The sequence below is a fragment of the Somniosus microcephalus genome, chromosome 21, assembly GCF_052327205.1.
Source record: "Somniosus microcephalus isolate GS21.2 chromosome 21, FLI_Smic_1.0, whole genome shotgun sequence".
Lineage (NCBI taxonomy): Eukaryota > Metazoa > Chordata > Chondrichthyes > Squaliformes > Somniosidae > Somniosus > Somniosus microcephalus.
The window spans coordinates 44,354,448-44,378,868 of record NC_141007.1 but is presented as its reverse complement, the minus strand read 5'-3'; the positions used below and the strand labels follow the sequence as shown (position 1 = coordinate 44,378,868).

The window sequence follows — 24,421 nt, the reverse complement described above, 5'->3', positions numbered from 1 at the left end:
TGAGATCCCCTCTCATTCTTCTAAACTCCAACGAGTATAAGCCCAATCAACCCAATCTCTCCTCATACGTCATTCCTGCCATCCCAGGTATCAGCCTGGTGAATCTTCGCTGAACTCCTTCCATGGCAAGAACATCTTTCCTCAGATAAGGCGACCAAAACTGCACACAATACTCAGATGTGGTCTCACCAAGGCCCTGTACAACTACAGCAAGACATCCTTGTTCCTGTACTCAAACCCTCTCGCTACGAAGGCCAACATACCATTTGCCTCCTTAACCGCCTGCTGCACCTGAGAGGGAGAAAAAGAGGGAGGAGGGGGAGAAGAGAGGGAGGAGGGGGAGAAAGAGAGGGAGGAGGGGGAGAAAGAGAGGGAGGAGGGGGAGAAAGAGAGGGAGGAGGGGGAGAAAGAGAGGGAGGAGGGGGAGAAAGAGAGGGAGGAGGGGGAGAAAGAGAGGGAGGAGGGGGAGAAAGAGGGAGAGGGGGGAAAAGAGAGAGGAGGAGGGAGAAAATACAGTAGAATCCTACAGTGTCTTCAAACTTCCAGGGGAGGTCAGAGAGCACAGATATTTTATTCAACTCACTTGGAAGGCCAGCATTTCCTTTTGGAGGTCAATATTGCACACAGAGCTGCCATTTTAAACTCTCCTGCATCCAATTTCAAAAACTAGTTATGAAAAGTTATTTTAAGCATTCAAGCCAATTTAATTTTGGTTAAAAAAATGTATTCATACTACTCATCAAAACCATAAAACTTACCTACCACAGCAAGAGCAATATGCTGCCACCCACATACTCCCTCCACATTTGTTATACGAACTGTCCTTGTCTACTGTGCAATAACTTATTCCCCCCCCCCGCCCACCCCCATTAGCTCTGCAGGCCAAACTCAGGCTTGATTTGGCTAATGCTAGAACATGAAAATTCTCTGTGCTGCCCATTTGTAATAATAGGAGTGCAGTGTGGTAAATCAGAGAACTGCAAGAGATATACATATAAAATGTTGAAACAATTACCACACACTACTGTGCTTATTTATCTGAAACAGGAACCCAAGATTATCAGCACACATTAATAGACTCTTACCATCACAAGCAAAGTGAGGGTGGTGCTTTGAATAACCACTTATTTATTTAGCAATTGAGGTAAATTGGTTGCCTGAAAGAATTCGCTTGCCTTTGGAAACGTGGATTAAATGTATATGTAAAAAATAAAACATGACAAAAAAGAAAAATGCTAAATTTTGTAGCAGTTATTGCAAAACAGCCAGAGTTTAGTTCAAGTTTGATTGGTAGACCTATTTGATTAAACTTAAGCGTTCACTCAACGATCAGGGTACTTTCAAGGAAACATGTGTTTTTTCCGTAAATCCCTCCACAAGAACCAAGATTAGCACAGGGTTGTGATGGTGTAGACAACAAAAATGGCTGTTCTCTAAACTAAAATAGAAGGGGTTCTATTGAACATTTTGTACACCTCACTATGCTGCAGCACCTCTACCTTGAGGGGCTTTCAGTAGTTTGTATTAGAGCAGAAATCTAATTCAGTCTCTAATGGATGAGGTAGGTTTAAGATAGTTATTGCAAAACTATTGTTTGTGGTCTAAAAATATCACAAGCCCTGCTTATCCGGCCCTCAATGCTCTGGCAACTTTGTTTCAATTCTGTTCTTTTAGGCTTGCTGCAGAGCTCGGTATATCTTTCTTATTTTTGAGGTTCATCTTGCTGTCACAAACTAGTGTGTTCCGATAAACTTCTGCAGTTACATCTTAGAAACAAAATAATAATAGGTGTAACTATCTGGAATAGGTTTGTTGTTGAAGATGACGCTCGGTCATTTTACTGAACTAGGTTTACCTTGGACCAGCAGTAACGTTAGGCATCACGTTGTGAGACATCATCAATGTTTTAAAAGGTTCAAATGAAAACAAAATAAAAATAGCAACTAGATATTGAGCATTTTATCTGAACAGTTAAAAGGGTTTCACAGGGTTCAAGGTTCTGTCCCATCTGTGTACTATTTGACTCCAGACGAAACGACCATGGTTGATCTCATCTAGAACGTTTAACTTTAGCTTCTCCATTATGGATTTAGCAATAGTCAGCTGTAGAATATTCGCGGCGCTGAGGCATTCAGTTTGTGTGCGTGCAGATCCAGAAATATCTCCCCTTATATCTGCAGTCCATAGCATCCAGAATGTGTACCCAAATGGTCCATGAAGTATGGATATTCCTGCTATACGTAAATTCCATTGGAATAATCAAAATAGAACTTGGAACCTGTAATACTATGAATTAAATACTTTGGGGGGGGGGGGGGGGAATTAAGTATCGCCCCGTCTGGGGCGCCATTATCGGCCGTGCGCAAAGTTTAGCATCTGGCGCTAATTATCACCTCTGACAGCAAACTTGTTTTTTATCGCCCCTGGAGGTGATTGGAGCGCTAAATCAGGTGCTTCACACCTGTCTTAAGGCGCAAACGCCGAGGAGTGAGGCGCTACCTCAGAGTGCTGGTGAAGCAAGGAAGGGCAAATCAAAATAAACCTGCAAAGTGCTGCTCAGAACTCCAAACTCCTTCACACAGCGTTGAATCTCTCCAGAAATCTCTCTCCCTCTCTCTGACTGCGTGGAGCAAAAATGTCACCGACAAAAAAAGGCAGGAAGCGGTCGCCTTTAAATAGCACTCCCCTAGTCCCTTTCTGACAGCATAACGCTCCCCTCAACCGGTCGTTGCTAACGGCAGGCGGTAAGGCAGGGGGCGCCACTCAATATCCGGTCCAGGGCGCTAACGGGGCGTTGTGCACTCTACTGACGTCACAATCTGCCAGTGCAGGAGATCGTGGCGGTAGTGTTTAGCGCCACCGCAAAATGTCTAGTTAATTTCGCGAGCGGCACAAACATCGCCGCGCCCGGCCTCTAGTTGCTTAGCGCCCCCTTAAGGTGCTAATGGGAGGCGCAAACAACTGAATTTCCCCCCCTTGATCTTGTAGTATCCAAGACAACTTCTACATGGCTCAGCTTGTGCATGGCTCTTGGTGCTCAGGTGCAGTGGCGCAAAAAATGATTTAGATTGAAACTCAGTTTCAACTTCTGAAATTTTCCAGCATGCTGCTCCCTGATTTAGGCCAATCTGCTTTCAATGGTCCTCCATAGTCAGCAAGTTTGAAGAGCTTCAGAGGAGACATAGGATGAATGGGGGGTGTCTTATTTTTATCTATAGATGGACTTGGACTTTGAGTATGGGAAGCGCTCAATTTTATGTAATCACATGTAGCCCACTCAATGGTTGTAGCAGCTACGTCCAGCCCCAGCTCCATATGGTTTGACGTTCCTGCCATGGTCAATTCTGCAGCTGAGAAGTCAGGCGCCAGACATGTTGGCAAAGCTTTGCAATGTTATTTTGTAATTGGCTCCTAGAAGATATACAGGAGTGGTCCAAGAAGTGGAGAGTAGGGTGGGGAGGGGGGAGGAGGGCGGCAGAAGAAAAGGGAATGTAATTTACCCTTCATTTAACAGTTCAACTAAACTACCTCCTGAGATTGTGAATCTGATATGGAAATCTTGGCAAAAGCCTAGGTTGTATCACACTGCATGAAGCAGCCTGTTGGAAACTCATGAACTATCAGACTAGAAAATCAATGACTTTTTAAATTGAAATTTTATTTCTGGTATTTTAAATGGAGGGAGTAAGAGGACGAGAGCAATGAAGAGAAGGAGGACAGGGTCTATTGCCCTACAGTCTAATGGTGACATGTGTGCCTGAGGGCACTTTAATATTTTTAACACTTGTGGTCGGAGGGAATGATTTTGACCACCACCATATAAAGGGAAGAAAGCACCATGCCTCCGATGGTGTTGGAATGCATGAAGAACCAGATCACCAAGTGTGGACAACAGAAGTAACAGAAAACAAACACTTCTTTCCTACTGTTGTTTGTTTTTTAAATCTCTCTCGGGATGTGGGTGTCGCTGACTTGGCTGGCAATTATTACCCATCTCTAGTTGCCCTGAGAAGGTGGTGGTGGGCCCTCTTAAACTGCTGGTAGCTCCCTGATACAACTAAATGGCTTGCCAGAACACTTCAGGGGGCAGTTAAGAGCCAACTACATCGATGTGGGACTAGAGTCACATACAGGCCAAACTGGGTGAGGGCAGCAGGTTTCCGTCCCTAAAAGGACATTACAACACTTTCAATGGAAAGGAAAATTGGGTGGTTTGTATAAAGGGCGTCTGACCTACAATTCCAGTGTTCTGCTCCAGTGGTAAATTCAGAATTACCCTAGAGCATCCTTACTCAAATCTCATCTCACTTCCACCTCATCCATGGTAGGCCATTCAAGTTTTCTGCTCAGAATTAGTCCACCTGACCAAGTGCCCTGCTCCCATCCGAGCCCAGACCCACCCAGCGCGCTGTTCCTCAACAGAGCCCAGGCCACCCAAAATGCTGAAAATGGGAAAACTGCATAGCAAATAGTCTAGATAAACAATTTTTTTTTAAAGCAATAGTTTATTCATTGAAATGGACTCCACTCTATAGGTACAATAGAACTCATGTGTGGGTAGATTTGAGGAAGGGTGCATCAGTGTGTCTATAGATTTAGTGCCTGCTTGGCTCAGTTGGTAGGCACTCTGACTTTGGAGTCAGAATGTGTGTGGATTCAAGTCACACTCCATGACTTGAACATCTGATCAAGGCCAATACTTCAGTGTCGTACTGAGGCAATGAGAGGTGTTGTCTATCGGATGAAACATTAAACCAAGGTTGCATCTGTCTGATGCAATGATCAGCAATTTAAGGGTTAAAGAAGTTACTATTAACAATGATATGCAAACTATACCTTGAAAATCTAAATTACACACACACATACGTATATACACACACAGACTCATTTAGTTTTGACACTTAACAACATAACCATGATTAGGTTAGATAAATATTAAGTGGCTATTGGCAACTGGCAACAGTTTCACTATTGACTCACTTGGTGTCCTAGAACACAGAGCTAATATTTTTTTTCCATGATGCCAAGGTCATCAATAGATGAAGTAACTTGCTATTAAATATTCACTTCAACAAAAAGTAAAAATTAAAAGATCAGCAGAGATTGAACACTCACAACCTCAACGTGTGCCTGGCTACACAATTTCCTGCTGCTTTACTGATCAGCATGTCTGCCAGTACACATTGAAAGGTCACTGATGACGTACGATTTTTTAAACTATCTTAGAAGTCTAGTATGTCTGTGTCTCCCACAATAGAACCAGTATTACAACAGAGCATCAAGCATTAAAAACTCAGTAGACATTTCACCCGTCTCCTACTTAATCTTATGGTCTGCCAAGCTTTCAGCCATTGTTGATTGCCTGAACCGTTTACTCTGCAATACAAGATCACACAGACTTGCAAAATGTTAATACCGTTTCAAGAAAGCTCAGCTGCTTTCACGTTTGGTTAGAAGTGCTTTTATAAACAAACAAGCCCCTAAAATCTCTCTCTAAAATCACAATGCGCTGGGGGGATTGCCTATTATGTGCTGAGGGAAATGCAGCACATTCAGAAACAGATAACATTCCCATTTCCTGTGCTTTAAAATAGTTTGCTTGGCATATTGGAAAGAAAGGAAGCAAAGGCCACATGCAACAATTATCTGTTAGCTGTAGTATCCTGCAGGGAAGTCTGCATTTGGGGGAAAATTGTCAGAGCAAGAGCAGAATACCAAGGAATGACAGCCAGGAATGCTGCTGTGAAGGATTAAATAGCATTTGATGCATTTCACAGAAACCCTAGGCTGCAGTTCTAAACAGTTGAGAGCTTTTTGGTTTTAAAAAAAAAGGTCTACAGTTAGCCATCATATTTAACACTACAGACATGGTACAACCAAAGAAATTTGATTTAGTTTGTTTAAACTCTGATCCAAGTGTTACTCTACCAGTGAACTTAGAAGTAAACAGAATCCACATATAAATTATCACTGTCAACAGTAACACTTACAAGAGTTAAACAAAGCACAAAGACATTACATTCCTTACTGCCTTGCAAGTCACTTTTACTTTTCATATTTCCAATCTATAAATCACAAGTTAACAGTTATCAATTAGAATAGAGTCACAAACCTTCAAAATCTGATATAATTCCCTCCAATTGGTCATTTACTGATATGTCAGACATCTTCCCAAAATACTTTCCGACCCTGATTTAGTCTCACTCCAGATACAAATCCCAAAAACAACTTGCAATACAATCCCACCAGCTTTTTTTCTGGAGCTGCGAGAATGTTTTGTCTTCAGTACTTACTAAAACAACTTTTTGGACTTTAGTGAGGGTTGACTGCACTGAACTACGCAAAGCCAACCAAAGGCAAAAGCATGCAGGATGAATGGATAGGGCCCACCCTCCTCACAGATGCAAGCAGAGAACTGGGCAGGAACTTAACTGGCTGAAAGAGACGCCTATCAAAAGGCTCTGTTCTGCTGGGAATTGTGGTACACCACTGAAGCGGAAGACTGCAGCTTGGGGGCAGTACAGTGTAGCTGCAAAGGAACTCAGATGAATCTTGTTTGGTACAAATGCTTAAAAAGCTTTCAGATCATCTTATTTAAGCTGCAGAAAAAAGTTGCAGCTTAAAAAAAGTGTTTTATTTGTAGCAGCATGGCATAAATCTACAATTTCTCACTGCAAACATCTTACAGCTGCAAACATTTCTTCCCTTAATTAAAATCATACTTTACAACATTTTGTATTTTGAGGGCTGTAAAGGGCACTCGGTCCTGAGTTAAAGCTGTAAATTATATTTATCCACATTAGTCACATCCTATTGACCTCGAATCGTGACCCTGATAAACGATAAACAAGAACACATCCGTTCCTTCAGCGTTACTTAGAAGTGTATAATCTAACAACTACTGCTCAAGGAAAGAACCCTATTTTTGATCTGATAAATTTCCCTACGCAATGCAGAGAAAAAAAATCTGCTTTGTCGAGGTGAATTTTGAGGCCATTTTCCTAAAGCTCCCATTAAATCGGTGCAAGAGTCTGACCCCACGCATTGAGCCCATGTCACAAACAATTATGCAAATTTGTATAAAATACAATAGGCTGATTAGAGTGCACACTACAATTTAATCCCATTAACTTAATGATAGTTTGATAGTATCTTAAATGCATGTTTATGCTCTGCTGCCAACACTATTCATTTACATAAATCAATTATGAATCACAAGATTCAAAATTACCTTTATAAATGTAAATTAAAATATCTCAGCATTTACATTACTCGAGAATCAGCTTCAATGGAACTATGGCATGTCGATTCTATGGTCTCCTCAGGGAGAATGTGCATTGTTCTGGCCTATAATGTACAACTAATCACTAAGTAATGTCTAAACCAATAACATCTTCCCTCTTGGGCTGATAATAAACCAATCTCTAGGATCAAAACAACAAGCAGAGAGTCATTTGGCAAGAAGCATGGAAAACAAAGCAAGCCAGGCCAGGCAGTGCTTTCCTGAGTACTCCTGCTTAACTTAGTGTAAACATTATGCTGCTGTATACTGTAGGTAGTTTCCAAAGTTGGATAAGTACCTTTTAGCCAAAGTACCTTTTGTGTAGTTTGTATTGTGTGTGTACGGAATTGAGTGCTTTTATATTTATATCTTTTTGCTGTGTATTGTTCCCTTTTGTAGCTTTATCTTGGATCAGTTTTTTGGTTACATCTTACTTTATGCCTTCCTGCAGGGCAAACAGGTTTGCTGTGTCGTTGAAGGGCAATTTCTGGTTGTAGAATATTTTTCTTCTCTTTTCTACCTACTGTACTAGGTGATAGTTCTGAATGACTAAGAGGATGTCTCTGAGCTACATCTATTCAAATTTCATTAAACAACCAACATTATTTGTGCAGATGTGAAGAGTTTGCAAACACTTCTGGGAAATGTAGTTTACTTGATCAATCTCCACAGAAACCTGCTTAAAACATGCTCAAAACTGCAGAGGGAGGAAGCTTTGACTTCCATTCAGTGCATTCTTCAAGCTGCTTCGATATTTTTTCGGCCCTCCTCAGTTCAAGAATTTTTGTTTTTTCCATTTAAAAAAAAAAAAAAATTACACCACAGATCATGGATTGTGATAATTGTTTTGTGTTGTCCAGTCATGGCCACTGGGAAGTGCATCAAGACAGCTCCAAAAAAATCACTTGACAAACAAGAGAAAATGAAGACACTGAACCATTAGGATAGGAAACAAGCCTAGGATCAGAAATAAGTATGGTATCTGACACTTACTCCATCTCCCTGCTTCTATTCCAACACGTATGTACGGAGAGAAATTTGGGTTTTAATCAAGCATTCTCAGTTTACATGCACAAACCACTATTCCATTTATTGAAGAAAAAAAAATAGGCAGATAGACATTACCAACTTCACATGAATTTTTCAACATATTTTGGGCAGGAATATTCCACCAGCAAGTGAGTTTCCAACTTTGAGACTTTGACAAAGCAACTCACCAGCTGGCAGTACTGTCAGGGGTGTCTATCCTTTCATCTTAATTCTTTAGTGTTTCTTGTTGAATGTGCTTTTACCACATTCTTGTGACTCTTGTATCTCCTTACCTCACGGATGGATCCATATTCATATAAAATACAGTTTTAGACCTTTTTTCTGACTAGGTTCCTTTGGTTACAGTTCAATTTACAATTTTTGAGTGTAACGTTAATTCAAATGATTTCAGGGGTCTGGGTGATGCACTGCCCTTTCATCTTTGGGATTGGTTTTCCATCAGGCACTTGTGATGGAATGAAAGTTTCCTCGCTCTGCAGACCACTAGTTACCCATGCCGGAAGAGTTTGGGCAGTAACAGTTCCTAATGGACGTAGAGTTACAGCAGAAAATGGGCCCTAATTTGGCAATCTCGCTCAGAAAGACCACCAGCGCAGCAAGAGGGCCTCTTTTGAGGTCATATTTAAAGAAAAAGAGCAAGCTTGCATGAACATAAAGCCTTTCAGGACATTCCAAAAAGGTGCTTCACGGCTAATTAAATACTTTTTGAAGTGTTGTAGGGAAAAGCAGCAGCCAATTTGCAGTACTCCCTCAGTGCTGCACTGAAGTGTCAGTCTACATTATGTGCTCCTGTCTCTGGAGTGCGGCTTGAACCCATGACCTCCTGACTCAAGGGCGACTCCCTGAGGCACAATGTTGGGGCAAAACAAGCACAAAACAAATCTTTGCTGGTTAATACATTAAAAGTTACTAGCCTTTTTCATTGATTTGTTGAGTTTTAACAGGTGCATACTAAAAGGGAACATTTGTTTATTTTTGCTACTAATTAATATTCATAAGGCTGGTATTTAAATTCTGAATGAAACGCAGCAAAGTGATTTGTCAAAGGGTTTTAAAATATTTGGGATTATTATAGGTTTTGCTATGACTATACGATCCTTTGTAAAATATAAAAGTATGCTCAAGATGAGACATGTCAATACTTACAAAGCGAAGAGTTAAGTAATGCAGGCTAAGTCTAGCACAGCTAAGAAGCAAATTAAAGTTCCCTCTATATGTATTCCCCTGCCAAATACATAAGAAATAGGAGCAGGAATAGGCCACTTGGCCCCTTGAGCCTGCTCCGCCATTCAATAGGATCATGGCTGATCTTGGGCTCAAAGCCACTTCCCTGCCTGCTCCCCATAATCCTTCACTCCCTTATCTTGCAAAAATGTGCCTATCTCCACCTTAAATGTATTTAATGACCCAGCCGCCACAGCTCTCTGGGGCAGAGCATTCCACAGACATACGACCCTCAGAAGAAATTCCTCCTCATCTCAGTTCTAAAAGGGCGACCCTTTATTCTAAAACTGTGCCCCCATGTTCTAGATTTCCTCACAAGTGGAAATCTAGAACATCACCACAATCTTTAAAAGGTTATGGTTCAACTTTGTACTCTACCCATCATAGAGATCAGTGCATGATCTCACCACAGTCCTTTACCTTACAATACAACCAAACCCAAATTTAAAAACAGCAGCTTGACTGAAAACCCAGTCAGACATTACCTTTTGCCAGCTACTAGAAGTTTCTGGTTGCAGAGATTCTCCACCACCATCTCTTTTTGGAATACTAGAACAAATATATACAGACTAATCCGCATGTGTTTTTTTAGCACCAACAAATGACCAGAATAGTAAATGACCTTTGAACTCAGCCATGAATTTAATTAGAGTGCATCTGCCCTCAACAAGAACAGCAACAATGCCATTTTCAAGGACCACCTTTGGTATAAACCTGATGAACCCAGAATACACTGTTTTGCCACTACTTATACAGTCCAGATTATTCAGAATGGTTGCCTGTAATTTTTCACACTGTCCCATTTTCCTCCCTTTTCTGTGGTAGAGATGCCAGCAGCTCACCATTACCTCTCTCAAGTGGCCATTCTTCATCTGTGAGTTTATCTAGGAGTTCAAAAAGGATTATCCACTATGCACGTCTCACCCAAAATGCGCGCACATTTTCCAGCAAGGCCACTGGATAATGTTCAAGAGTGGGAATATGGCTGAATTTTCCCCTCCTTTGTCCGGGCTGCTGAGGTCAATTTGTACTGCTCAAACAATGTGACAGAGATGAGCACATTCAGCAGAAACAGGGAGCACAATTAACACCTGGTTAGACTCGGTGGCTCAGTGTCACACTGGCCAATGTACATAGTTATTGGGCCATTGGGGAACTGTTGAATCTGTTTCCACGATGGTTTAACCAAGGCATGGTTGTGATTGACTAGATATTTCATTAAAAAAAGTAAAAGCTCAAGAACTATACACGTGTATGAGATTTACAACAACTTAAAGGAATTCCGAGTTAGAGCAATGGGAGGTTTTATCTAGTATTCCATTAACACAGGAATAGGTGTCCAATAAAGTGCAAATGCCTACCTAGTTAACAAATTGTGTGTGTTCCGGATGTTGCCCAACACGATCTCCTAATATCTAAAGGAACAATAAAATGCCGATTGTTGTAAGAAAGTGGAAAAATGAAGTGCAGAGTCCAGAATATTAAGGAGCACTCTCAATGGTTTGAAAGTTAAAAGTTACTGTATTCCCAATCTTCCACTATTCCTTTTTACACTTTCCTTTTCTTAGACCAGCACAGTGCTACAGCAAAGCACATGAAAGCAAGTGTCTGTTATCTCATCATTCCTCTTTCACATTTCAAGATCAAGGATGTCATTTTAGACGCTGCCCAAATTCATTTTGCATTGCCCAGCTCCAAATGGGCAGGATCTCACGATGCAAAAAAAATTTTTTTTTTTTTATTTTTTTTAAAAAAAAATTCAGGGAGGTAATAGGTTACTTTTCCACTTTTTAACAACCACTGTCATGATAAATCACACCCTGGACAGGAATAGGATGTGGAGTGTAGAATAAAGCTTCTTTTATTCTGCCACAAACAAAACATCTTAGCCCCCAACTTCAAATGAGCAACTCTCAGTTCATTCCGACACTGGCCACTGCTGGTCTCGGAGTGAGACTGCCGATGAGTGCTATTTAATGGGCAGTGTAGGTTGGGTTGAGCCTGCGCAAATTCATTTCATGCACTGGAATTGGGTATGGTTGTTGGAACTATCTCAGATCAGGTTCAAAATAATTCGACATTCATTCCCAAGGTTTGGCTGGGTCAGAATCCTATCAACCTGGAGAGATGATCTTGGTGTGCGTCCCTTTGTGGGGCTTTAAGAGGGGGTTGCTGTTAGCTTGTGACCCCATTCTGAGTTAGCCTATTTATACCTCCTCAGACGATTATCAATTCCAACCAGTATTTAATCTACAGATATATCACTCACAGGTTTGTTGTGGGGTGGACTATATTTTGGGACAGGATGGAACGTATCTTCTTGCAATTAACAGAGAACTGTGCCAGCCTGTAAAGCACAAGAACAGGAGTAGGCTATTCAGCCCCTCGAGCCTATTCCACTATTCAATTAGGATCATGGCTGATGTTTACCTCAACTCCATTGACCCACCTTTGGTCCAAATCTCTTGATACGCTTACCCAACATCTCTGTCTTGAAAATTTCAATTGACCCAGCATCCGCAGCCTTTTGGGGGAGTAAGTTCCAGATTTCCACCGACTTTTCTGTGGAAAAAATGCTTCCCGATTTCACTCCTAAATGGCCTAACACTAATTTTAAGATTAAGCCTTCTTGTTCTGGATTCCCCCATCAGAGGAAATAGTTTCTCTGTATTGAATCCTTATCATTTTAAACACCACTGCTCAACCTTCTAAACTCAAGTGAATACAAGTTAAGTTTAAGCAACCGATTCTCACGATTTCACAGCTTAAGCCCCGGTATCATTCTGGTGAATATGCGCTGTCGCCACTACAAGGCCAATATATCTTTCCTGAGGTTCAGTGCCCAAAAAGGAATGCAGTCCTCCAGATGGGGCCTGACCAAGGTTCTGTACAACTGAAGCATAACCACCTTGCTTTTGAAATCCAACCCTGTTAAGATAAAGGCCAAAATTCCATTAGCCTGTGAGATAAACGGACTGTCCAGTGAGTCGGTCCAATAGACACAGGTATGGGCCCATAGCAATTTTGAGACCCATATTGTTCTCTGTGCCTTACAGGAATGATATCCAAAACAGATGGATGCAGGGATAGGAGCTGCATGCGTGTAGAAATGTACCTTTCTGGCCACAGCCTCTATGATGGCTACTAATGCACTGCAGTTGGAAGAGAATCCCAAATACAAAGCTCATTCTTCAATTTGTCTTTGATCAGTCCAGAAAATATGTACCCCACATGACAAGATGGTTTGCACGGAGAATCTGTTCAGTTATCATGCGAGCTACAATTGTATTTTCCAGTGCAGCCAATAATAGTCTGCCACACACACACCATAGTATAAATTACATGACAGTATAAAGTGGTTGTAGACTAAACCAGATTTATCATGGGTTTTCAGTGTAGAAAAATGTGTATCCTGGAAAAGTGCTTGAGCATATTTTGATTTCATTTAATTCCTGTGTACTGTCTCACAGAGAACGGATTTCATTTTATTTTAAGCCATCACTAAAAGTTAGGAGTCTGAGCAGAATCAGACATGACAGTATACTGTAACTGCATCTTCAGAAAATTGTCAGTTTGAACATACAGAAAAATTAAACTAGCATGATGAGAATGACAGCTGTGGTGATGCTACAAAAGGTAACCAGTATGATCAGTGCAACGTATTACTTTAAAAAAAAATCAGCCAAACTGAAACGTGTGTGTGCGCGCGTGTATATGTTTTGAAAGTAGCAGATTTTGCTTTTGCTGTTGCTTATGGCAAGTCACATGATACAGTTTTAGTAGAACAGGACTCAAATAGCATGTTAACATTTAATTTTTGTTTGTTTACGGAAATATGCAGATTGGAAAACACGTAAATTTCAAGTTCCAGGTCAGAAGTACATGACACTAAATGACTGGTTTTCTCATCTCCCTCACTGCTTCAAAAATAGAGAATTGCAGTTGCATCTGTAACAAAGTGTGGTATCTGGTGTGTGAAGGGCAAAAAGCACACTAAACACAGACACATCTTCAATGTTACTACTTACAGTAAGTAAGAGGAAAGCAGCATTATATCAAGTAAAGCACAATGTATTATTTTGCTGCTAAAATGAAGGTGTGTTCCTTTTCGGCTGTAAAGTCTGATTTGTGTTCATACAGGAGGTCAGTGTAGAGGCTGCTGCTGCTAGTTGTCATCTATAGATTCAGTTTCTATTTAAGAGGCTGCAGACAGTCTGTAGCAGAATTTTAATCCCCTCTCGCCCCCACCCTCCACCCCCCCTCCCCAACCACCCCATCCAGCAGACACCAGGAGGAGACTTACCCACCCGCCAGCCACCCCGATCTGGTTGACTGCAATTTTAAATTGCAGGCACCAACGGCGGGGTCCTTGTTTAAATATGCAGGTCAGGTCCCAAAGACGTCATTTGGGCCCGACAGCAATCTTAACTCCAGGCGAAACTGGTCAAGAAGTGGGATCCAGGTCCAAGGGCTCAGAAAGGAAAGTTTAAAAAAATAAAATAATTGGAGTTCCTAGTGGAATCCAAAAGGAAACCTTGAACCTTCTCTACCCCGGTTTCCCTCATTCTCTCCCAACTGCGACCCTATTTGGACCCCCAACCCCCACCCCCCCAACCTTAGCAGTGGGGATCACTGATGTAAAAAGACTACTGAGCACTTGGTTTGAGTATAAAACAAGGCTTTAATCAACTGTTTCACAACCATGAGATTCTAGTTACATCACTAGTTCCTGGTTACAAAAACATCCTGAGCAAGCTGGGCCCATGCCCGAGTATTTATACTCCTTGGACGGCGCCACCAGCTGGCCGCCCAGTGTTACTTCATGAGTCATGAGAAGATTCATGACAATCACTACTCAACTTCGTTCTGGAGATGGTTCCTTTGAGTTCCAGCGGTGACTGAAATCCCATTCCCACTTGCCAGCCAGGGAGCAATTCCTGCCAGGTTTGGGCAGAAGTCCAACCTCAGGAGATGGAAATGAAGCCCAGGAGTGCAACAGATAGAAAATGCTCACCAAATATAACGCTTTTATATTGAAGTGCTATTTTGATCAATTATTGTTAGTATGCTTCAAAGTCCAATGGGAAGCCACAAGACAAATATTGATGAGGATAAGTGAACAACAATGTGCGAGTTGGAAAGAAGAGATTAAATCTACTCCAGCCAACATACCATAGAAACTAACTGGGCCATTTGGGTTAGCGTCAAACTAATTCATTTCCACAATCTGTCTCTTATCAGGAGGTACACGGTCCAACACCACTTTCACTTTACTTGGTTTTTGGACAACTGCATCGGTTCTCAAGTAATGCCGGCCTCTAGGCAATTGTGTTCTACAGTGCTCTGCCAGGTTATTCTACTGTACAAGATTATAGAGAACAGTAAATGAAATGAATAGGAATAAACCCCAGTGACGTTGAGAACTTTGACGCCTTTTTTGGAAATATCCATTTCGCTGTTCAAATGAGACAAAAAAATGTGACTGTACAGTGAAGCTGCCACATCTTAATATTCATGCTTAAACTGAGCTGACCAAAAGTTACTGAGATTTGCAACAAAGCTTCTCAAAATAGTAAATTCTCATCTCATTATTGAAATTCTGGACCCTCGTAGTTTCAGTGTGTAAGGCTCGCAAAATTTTTACAGATTCCCCCAAAGAAAAGAGGTGGTTTTGGACTGTTTCAAGGAAATATTGGGCCAAAAGAGACAAAAATCAAACCCCAGGATTTCTGCTAGTTTAAAAAGGCATGTTCAGGCCTGTGGAAAAGCTGCAACATCGGGAATAGGTTGGACACTATGGGACAGACAGTTTGAGTATTGGAAAAGGCCAAATTGTCTGAGAATGTTCTGGACTGCCCCAGTCATTCTACATAAAGACAATAGGCCCACGGAAGGACAGTTCCCGCCGAAAACCCACAGGGCCATCAAGTACATGAATAATACAATACATGCCAACAACCAACAAAAGTGACCCTGACCCCAGCAGGAGAAGACAATCAAACAACAGTTTAAACCACTCAAAGATTTCCAAAACCACTTTGCACACTTAAAACTGATTTCGACACAATCCTGAAACCAGTTAAAAGCCAATTAAAAATAAATGGGGCCAGCCCCGAAACTCAATGAGAATTTAAACCTATTAAAATTAACAAGCCCGCCAAAATTAACAATGGACCAGATTTGGAGGTTAGATAAGCCAGGCCTCAACACTGTATAATTGTGGCCTGCTTATTCAGTAAAGACGGTTGACAGTACAGTTTGAGTTGAGAGAGTCAGTTGAGGACACAGCTCAAGAGAAAGTTCAAGTTCAGTACAGGAGAGAGAAAGTACGGTTCAGAAAGAGTACTACTCATTATCATCACTGTACTTAGTCGGAGGATCGGAGACTTGAGGAAAGAAGAACGAAACAGAAGGAAAAGGAAACCACGGCAACCAAAGGCCTCAAGAAAACAACAAACAATATTACCACCAACTAGGTAATATTGGGCCACCGCGACCATCAAGAAACCAACCAACAAGTCGAAAATTCGCAAGTTTGTTTCCACTCTACAAACTAACCTGACTTACCCCTGGGTAAGATTTGACACAAGACTCTAAAAACTATACCTAACCAAAGGAAATTGGATACTTACCCGATAAATCCAACTACGCATCCAACCGCATCAGCGGACAGGCGAAGACTGAAAACCTAACGCAGGTGCAGTCTTCCACCACGTCCGGGGTATGGCAGGCCCCAACCGCCACAACTAAAAAGAGAACCCCGAAATCACGAACCTCTACAATCGGTCAAGAAAGTCATTTGGTGAGTATTTCCTGGTCCTCTGGAATTCAAGCGGTTAGTGTAATGGGATTGGAAGGGTAAGGTATTTTTGTCTATTGTCATTCTCCCTCGCATATTCTGAAGTGTTCCCCCTTTTAGAGTATAAGATTTATTGTATTGTATATTTTCCTGTCTTAAAATAAAATCTGAACTCTTTTTCACCAACTCAGTTGTCTGTTGCAATTTCATTACAACCCCCAAATAAGTCCAAAGTCTAGAACCAAGGGAGTGGGAGCGATTCGAACCGCTCAGGGAGTCAGAGGCAAAGCAGACCACACACACACCACCCCTTACAAGTGTGAGGTATGTCCAGTCCACGGTATTATAAATAACCACAAAGTATATTAAACATGGCTCCATCAATACCCATATTTTTAAAAAGTTTTGATTTGTGAAAATGGTGGTGTGTTTTCTAGTCAGCGTAAAATTGACACCTGAAGGACAGAAAATCAAGTGGGCATCTATTTAACTGGATCATGTTTCATCTTGGACAGTGCTCTACTTTCTGGCTGGCCTATCAGAGTGGACAAAAGTGCTCTCGCTCACTCTGTAAAAGCTTCATTTTAATTAAGAAATTAATGCAAATGGCAAGGTAATGACTCATTGCGCAATTTTCAAAGTGTGTATGGTGGAGGGAAAGGAGGAAGATAGGAAAAGGGATGGGATTGGTCCTGAACTTGAGAGAGGCCATTTATAGCTTTGCCTTTTCAAATTGACTCATGAGCTTGAACTAGCTAGGCCCTTCTCCCATGAAGCTTTGCTCCCACCTTCTATCCACCAGCTTCTCCTACAAATGTTGAAGATGTAAGATGATAAAGGGGCACTCAAGTGCCCATTCTGTGTCCCTGCAGGTGCGTGGCTAATTGAACATACATCATGCACATAGCCTTTTATGGACGATTGCTGTTGGGGAACATTTAAGCTGTATGCGAGAGAACGGTTCCAATTTTAAACCACAGTATGTACATCATGTGAAACTATGAAAGAAGTGCAAGGTTCTCCAAGTGCTTTGCATATGTCTGTAGTCAAGGTGCGAGACATTGAGAGGAAACGCTTTGGCATTTTGCCCATTTACTTGGTATAGGAAAATGCTGGCTATGTGAAATGAAGAATAGATTTGCCTTTCTAATCTAAGCTATATTAACTTAAAAATCCTGTAGCACATCTTTCCACACCCAGTCCCAACTAAAGGCTGGAAAGAACTGAATTTAAGATGGCCACCACAAATCACATGACATCAACTACCAATGAGATTACAACATATATCCCAAGGCAGGAAACAAACAACCAATCACAATACTTCTTACTAAACATAAAGAATAATCACCACATTCACCCCTCCTTTTAAAATATACTCCAACCTAAATAACCTTTACAATTTATAATTAATTATTTACAACTAAAACTATGCACAGACAAAATAAAACTATTCAACATGACACAATACTAAGTGAGCAACAACAAATAGTAACATTGCACATAAGTATTAAGTATCTCTCAACTAAAACAATATAATATAATATTTCAACAATTTTAAAACATTACTATCAATTTAAAAGTCCATTTTCAATCGGTCAACCGGATATCTTGTTCGTGTCGACCTTCTTAACCTTGGTGAAAATCCTTGCCCTCCCACACCAGGATACACAGAAGTATCTTCTGCAGGAAGGCTATCCATATCCCGATTTTCAACGGTTTCCGGATTAGAAATCCCATCAGGAGGTAAACTGGGACGGTCATGAACATCCATCGAGGGCTGACTAATAGAAGTATAATTATCTGCAGTCGGATTGGAAATATTCATAGTATCTGTAACAGCATCCACATTATCTGAATCATGACTATTGTTAATATCCTCAGAAGAGGGCTGGCCACCACAAGGAGCCAAGTCTTTAATTGAAACGGTACTTTCTTTCCCATCTTGGAATCGAATATGAGCATATTGGGAATTTGCCTCCAACAGCTCCACCTCCTCCACTAAAGGATCATATTTTGACAATCTAACATGGTGTCGAAGCAGCACAGGTCCCTGCATAGTAAGCCATGAAGGTACCGAATATCCCGTAGTAGATCTCCGCGGATAGTTAAAGAGCCTTTCATGGGGGGTCACATTAGTAGCCATTGAAAGCAATGATCTAATGGAATGCAGGGCATCAGGCAGTACCATTTCCCACTGTGTATTCTTAAGGTTCCGGGATGTCAAAGCCAACATAACTGCCTTCCAGATCACCCCATTGTATCGTTCGCACTGTCCATTACCCTGGGGATTATACGGGGTAGTTCTGCTAGTAGAAATTCCCCGACTCTGAAGGTATTCCTTCAACTGGGAAGACATAAAAGAACTTCCCTGATCCAAATGGATATACGCAGGCATCCCAAAGATGACAAAAAGTTGAGTCAGACATTTGATAACTGTAGCAGCTGATACATCTGCGCAAGGAAAAGCAAAAGGGAACCTTGAAAACTCATCCACAACAGTAAATATATATCGGTTTTGAGTAGTTGAAGGAAGAGGCCCCTTAAAATCGACGCTCAAACATTCAAAAGGAGAAGTAGCCTTTATAAGATGAGCTCGTTGAGGCTTAAAGAAATTCGGTTTACACCGAGCACAGATAGAACATGATGAAGTCATCCGCTTGACGTCTTCAACTGAAAAGGGCAAATTCTTACTGCGTACGAAGTGTATCATCCTCGTAACCCCAGGATGGCATAAGGCATTGTGAAGATTAATAAGCGTATCTCCGTGAATCACAGAACAATAAGCCCGCGACAGCGCATCAGCAGCAGCATTATCCTTCCCCGGACGATAAACTATATCAAAATGGTAACATGCCAACTCAATCCTCCACCTCATTATTTTATCATTCTTAATCTTTCCAAAATGTTTGACATCAAACATAAAGGACACAGACTTTTGATCAGTTACCAACGTAAAATGTCGCCCCGATAAATAATGTCTCCATTTACGCAGTGCTTCTACTATTGCATACGCCTCTTTCTCTATTGAAGAATGCCTTTTTTCACTATTGTTCAAGGTACGTGAGAAAAAGGCCACAGGTCTTCCATTTTGGTTCAGAGTAGCCCCAATTGCAAAATCAGAAGCGTCCGTCTCAATCACAAAAGGAACCTGCTCATCAATAGAATGCACAACTGCTCCAAGGATATCCTTTTTTAAATTATCAAAACACGTCCTGGCCTCCCATGATAGAGGATATGTCGTAACCCGAATAAGAGGCCGGATCTTCTGTGAAAAATTTGCAATCCAATTAGAATAGTAAGAAAACAGTCCAACAACTCGTTGCAAAGCCTTAGAATTAGTAGGACAAGGTAAATCAATCAATGGTCGCAGACGTTCTGGGTCTGGTTTAATCTTGTTTCCCGAGATAATGTACCCCAGTAGATTTACCTCAGTGGTTGAAAAGGTACACTTCTCTTTATTGAAAGTTAAACCAACTTTTTCCGCAGCTTGAAGGAATCTTTCTAAATTAGAATCATGCTCCACCCTTGATTTGCCACACACCGTGATGTCATCCAAGTATGAAAAGGTGTCAGAGAGAGAGTTATCACTTATAAAAGCATCCATTGCCCGTTGAAAACAAGCAACACCATTAGTAACACCAAATGGTATTCGGCAAAACTGATACAGCTTTCCACCAGCCTCAAAGGCCGTATATGGTTGATCCTTCTTAATAGGAATCTGATGATAAGCACTCTAGGTCAATAGTGCTAAAAACCTTATACTGAGATACTTTATTGATAAGCTCATCAATCTTAGGCAAAGGGTACGCATCTAATTGAGTATACCTATTAATAGTTTGGGAATAGTCTATCACCATTCGTTTCTTATGTCTCTCGTTAGTCGTGACAACTACCTGTGCCCACCAAGGCAAACAACTAGGTTCAATGGTTCCTTCCAATAAGAGACGTTGAACTTCAGAATTAATAAATTCTCTATCCTGACTGCTATACCTTCTTGACTTGGTAGCAATTGGCTTACAATCCGGCATCAAATTGGAAAAAAGTGATAATGGAGAAATGGATAAAGAGGTTAATCCACAAATAGATAAAGGTGGCTTAGTCCCTCCAAATGAAAGACTGAGAGACTCGTGTAACTGAAGCACATCATGACCAATCAAAATATCCGCACAGAGATTAGGCAAAACAGATAAGCATATATCAGTATACGTATTACCTAGAAGAATCAATTTCACAAGGCAACAACCAGCTACTTGTGAAGTGAGAGTCGTCTGAGCCATACACACCTGATAGGAAACAGGCGAAATTTTCAAATGCTTCTCCTTTGCAAACTGAAGACTTATAAAACTCTCGGTACTGCCCGTATCTATAAGGGCCTTCACTTCCAACCCATTAACTTGGGCCATAACTATAGCTTTGTTTAGGCCATGAGCAAATGCAGCAGAAATTGATGCAATAAACGCCCTATCTAAAGGCTGAATAGTCACAGAGGGGGTAATTGAGCCTGATGATTTACACACACATGCGTAATGACCTCTCTTGCCGCATTTACTACACACAGCCTCCCGAGCAGGACACTTCAGATGAGGGTGCCGGACGTTCCCACAAAAATAACACTTCTGAATCCTAGAGGCAACAGCCGCTGAAGTAGAAACTGTTTCAGAATCTAGTAAACCACTCCTATTAATTCCACATAATTCCTTTTCATCCGGAACTGCCGAAACCAGAGTCACAGGCCGATTAAAAAGAGCATAAGAATGCGAACTTCTCTGAGCCACATCCAATGTAGAAGCTTGCTCAAAAGCACTCTTAAGATCCAAAGTCTTATTTTCTAACAACCGCTGATGAATTGATCTAGACAGTAATCCATTAATAAAAGCATCCCGTACCGATTCTTCCTTATATTCTTCAGCCGTCACGGCCTTATAATTACAGTTAACACTAAGGCACCGAAGTGCTTGTAAATAAGTATCCAAAGATTCTCCCACCTGCTGCCTATGGGCAGATAGAAGGTGACGTGCAAATACCTCATTCTTTGGTTTAACAAAAATCTTTTCCAATGTAGAAATAGCCACTTCGTAAGTTTTACAGTCCAAAATATACTTATACACATCCGGAGCAATGTAGTTGATCAGCATATTCAGCTTATTTAGAGACTCTTGATCCAACACGCCCAAAAAGTTTTTAAATGTACAATACCAGTGTTTCCATTTATCATCCACTCCTGCAGAATTAGGGTCAGCATTGAATCGTTCTGGTTGAAGATATCGCTCCATTCTGAGATAAAGTTAATAAATTGAAATGAAGAATAGATTTGCCTTTCTAATCTAGGCTATATTAACTTAAAAATCCTGTAGCACATCTTTCAACACCCAGTCCCAACTAAAGGCTGGAAAGAACTGAATTTAAGATGGCCACCACAAATCACATGACATCAACTACCAATGAGATTACAACATATATCCCAAGGCAGGAAACAAACAACCAATCACAATACTTCTTACTAAACATAAAGAATAATCACCACACTATGCTACCTTGAACAATTTTCTCAGGCTGGCAAAGTTCTCGGTCATCTGCTCCCAGTCATTTCCACCATCTCCTCTAATGCAGTCTGAGCTATTCTCTTGGAGTGCCATATCGAGCAACCTGCCTTTCGCCCAGTTCCTGAAGCCATCACACTACAGCTGCAGCCATTGTAGCATCAGCTGTGGTTCAGTTGGTAGCACTCTTGCCTCTGAGTCAGAAGGTTGTGGGTTCGCGTCCCACTCCGGAGACTTGAGCACAAAAAATAATAATCTAAGCTAGCACTCGTGCAGTACTGAGGGAATGCTGCACTGTTGGAGGTGCTGTCTTTCAGATGAGATATTAAACAGGTCAATGTAAAAGATCCCATGGCACTATTTCGAAGAAGAGCAGGGGAGTTATTTCTGGTGTCCTGGCCAATATTTATCTCTCAGTCAATATCACTAAAACAGGTTATCTGGTCATTGTCACATTGCTGTTTGAAAGAGCTTGTCGAGCACAAATTGGCTGCCGCATTTCCTACATTAGTGAATACACTTCAAAAAGTACTTCATTGGCTGTAATGCGCTTTGGGATGTCCAGTGGTCGTGAAATGCGCTATATAAATGCAAGTCTTTCTTTTTTATTTATGAAGGGGGTGTTCATGGCTGCTGTTGCTCCATAGATTTAGCAAAGTGTGACGAGATATGTTTATCAACTTGCAACCACAAATGAGATTTAACTTTAGGCTATTTTAGTGAGCTTCCTACAATGGTCTCACCACATCTTAAAATGTTGACCTTGCATCACCTATTAGGCAGAAGCTGCAGTTTGTGGCTTTCTGCAGGCACAGAAATCTAGAACTCTTCAGCCTTACACAAACCTAGAACATTAATTCTCACTTTACATGTCTATCCAGCTCTTTCTATCAGTAGCATTATCAACATGCCACGGGTTTAGATTCTGAATTAACTAATTATATTTATCTACAGAAATTATAGAAGGCACATCCAGAACACAAGAATCTGCCCCAGTAGCAGTCAATGTATGTAAGTAGAGAGAGACAAAAATCAAGCTTCACGCATGAATATGCTTGTATATTTCCATATAGCACAACATTTTCATTTATAAATATTACCGAATTTCCCACATCAACATCCTAGGATCACCATTGACCAGAAACTTAACTGGACCAGCCCCTTCAACACTGGAATTTTGGGCTCAAGAACAGGGCAGAAGCGAAGTAGTCTGACTTGAATGGTTCACCTCTTGGCCTCTCAAAGCCTCTCCATCATTTACAAGACTCAAGTTAGGAGTGTGATCATCTGGACAGCTGCAACACTCAAAGAAGCTCAACACCATCCAGGACAAAGCAGTCTGCTCGATTGGCACCCCCAACTGGACTCAGTATCCAGCTTCTACCACCACTGCACTATGGCTACAGTGTGTATTATGTATAGGATGCACTACAGCAACTAATTAAGTTTACCTTTAGCACCTTCTAACCCCATGACCTCCATCAGCGAGAAGAGCAAGAGCAGCTATGACTTGGGAGCACCATCGGCCCCCAAGTTCGCCTTCAAGTCTCCCACCATCCTAACTTGAACAGATTTTGCTGTTTCTGCATCGTCACGGTCAAAAGCCTGGAATTCTCTGCATAACACTTATCGTGGGAGCACCATCAGCACAAGCACTGCAATTGTTTGAGAAAGCCCCCCACCACTTTCTTAGGGCAGCCAGGGATGGGCAATAAATATGATCTTACCAGAGTCGCCCACAACTCGAAGAACAAAATGGGCAATAAATTGTTCTCTCTCTCTACCGATAGATAATTACAATGCCATGGAATGCTCAATTACCATGAAGTGGGTGTTCGTGACTGCCGTCACTTCAATTGGTTGAACAGAGATTTCCAGACATAGTGAAGTTTATTACAGGCCCAAAAAAAAGACAAATAAGCATCCCTTTAAATGGCTGCCACAGCCCTTTTGAAAACTGCAATAGTGCCAAAAATTCTGCCCACATGGTGAGCTTCCAACTGAAGGATTAATCGAAACCAGGGGCATGCCATGAAGATGTAATTAGAGATGACCCTGGAGTGTCCAATGGGGTTAGCTGTGTACAGCACAGACATGCCATAAACTTAGTTGACACAAATCCAACATCAGAAAAAACAATATTAGAGGAAATATTTAGTGTGCCAGATCTCACCAATTAAGATGCCTTCATTAGAGAGGTTGCCAGTAGCAACCAAGACAGGATATTAAACAGTCTGTTTTAGTTTCTTTCATTAGCTGTATTTTCTTTCAGCAATATTATTTCACCGACAAAAACAGCTGTATGCTTACTAGTAAAACCTAAAAGGATTACAGATAGGAAATGTAGCTTGCATCGATTATTCAGAATGAATGCTACAAAAGCTTTATTTAGGCTCACCCAAACTCCGAGTGTAAATAACCATTTATCCATTTTTAAAAAATCCATCAGCTTCTAAGCTTCTGCTGCCAAAAAGTCTTGCATATGCCAGGCCAAATTCCTAGCTTGTCTAGCCTCAATAATTCAGG

At 41.2% G+C, this 24,421-nt stretch overlaps 1 protein-coding gene across 4 annotated transcripts in view; it reads right to left on the bottom strand.

Annotated features, from left to right (window-relative positions):
* LOC147102756 (neuronal-specific septin-3-like) overlaps window positions 1–24,421 on the bottom strand; it is a 299,156-nt gene that overhangs the window by 164,414 nt on the left and 110,321 nt on the right. The window contains exon 1 of one of the 4 annotated variants that reach the window (XM_085963519.1): window positions 6,113–6,369. The exons of the other annotated variants lie outside the window; for them this stretch is intronic. Within the exon in view, the coding sequence (XP_085819645.1) occupies window positions 6,113–6,167 (55 nt within the window). The 5' untranslated portion in view covers window positions 6,168–6,369. Of the gene's footprint in view, window positions 1–6,112; window positions 6,370–24,421 lie in introns of those variants that run through there. 4 annotated transcript variants of the gene reach the window in all.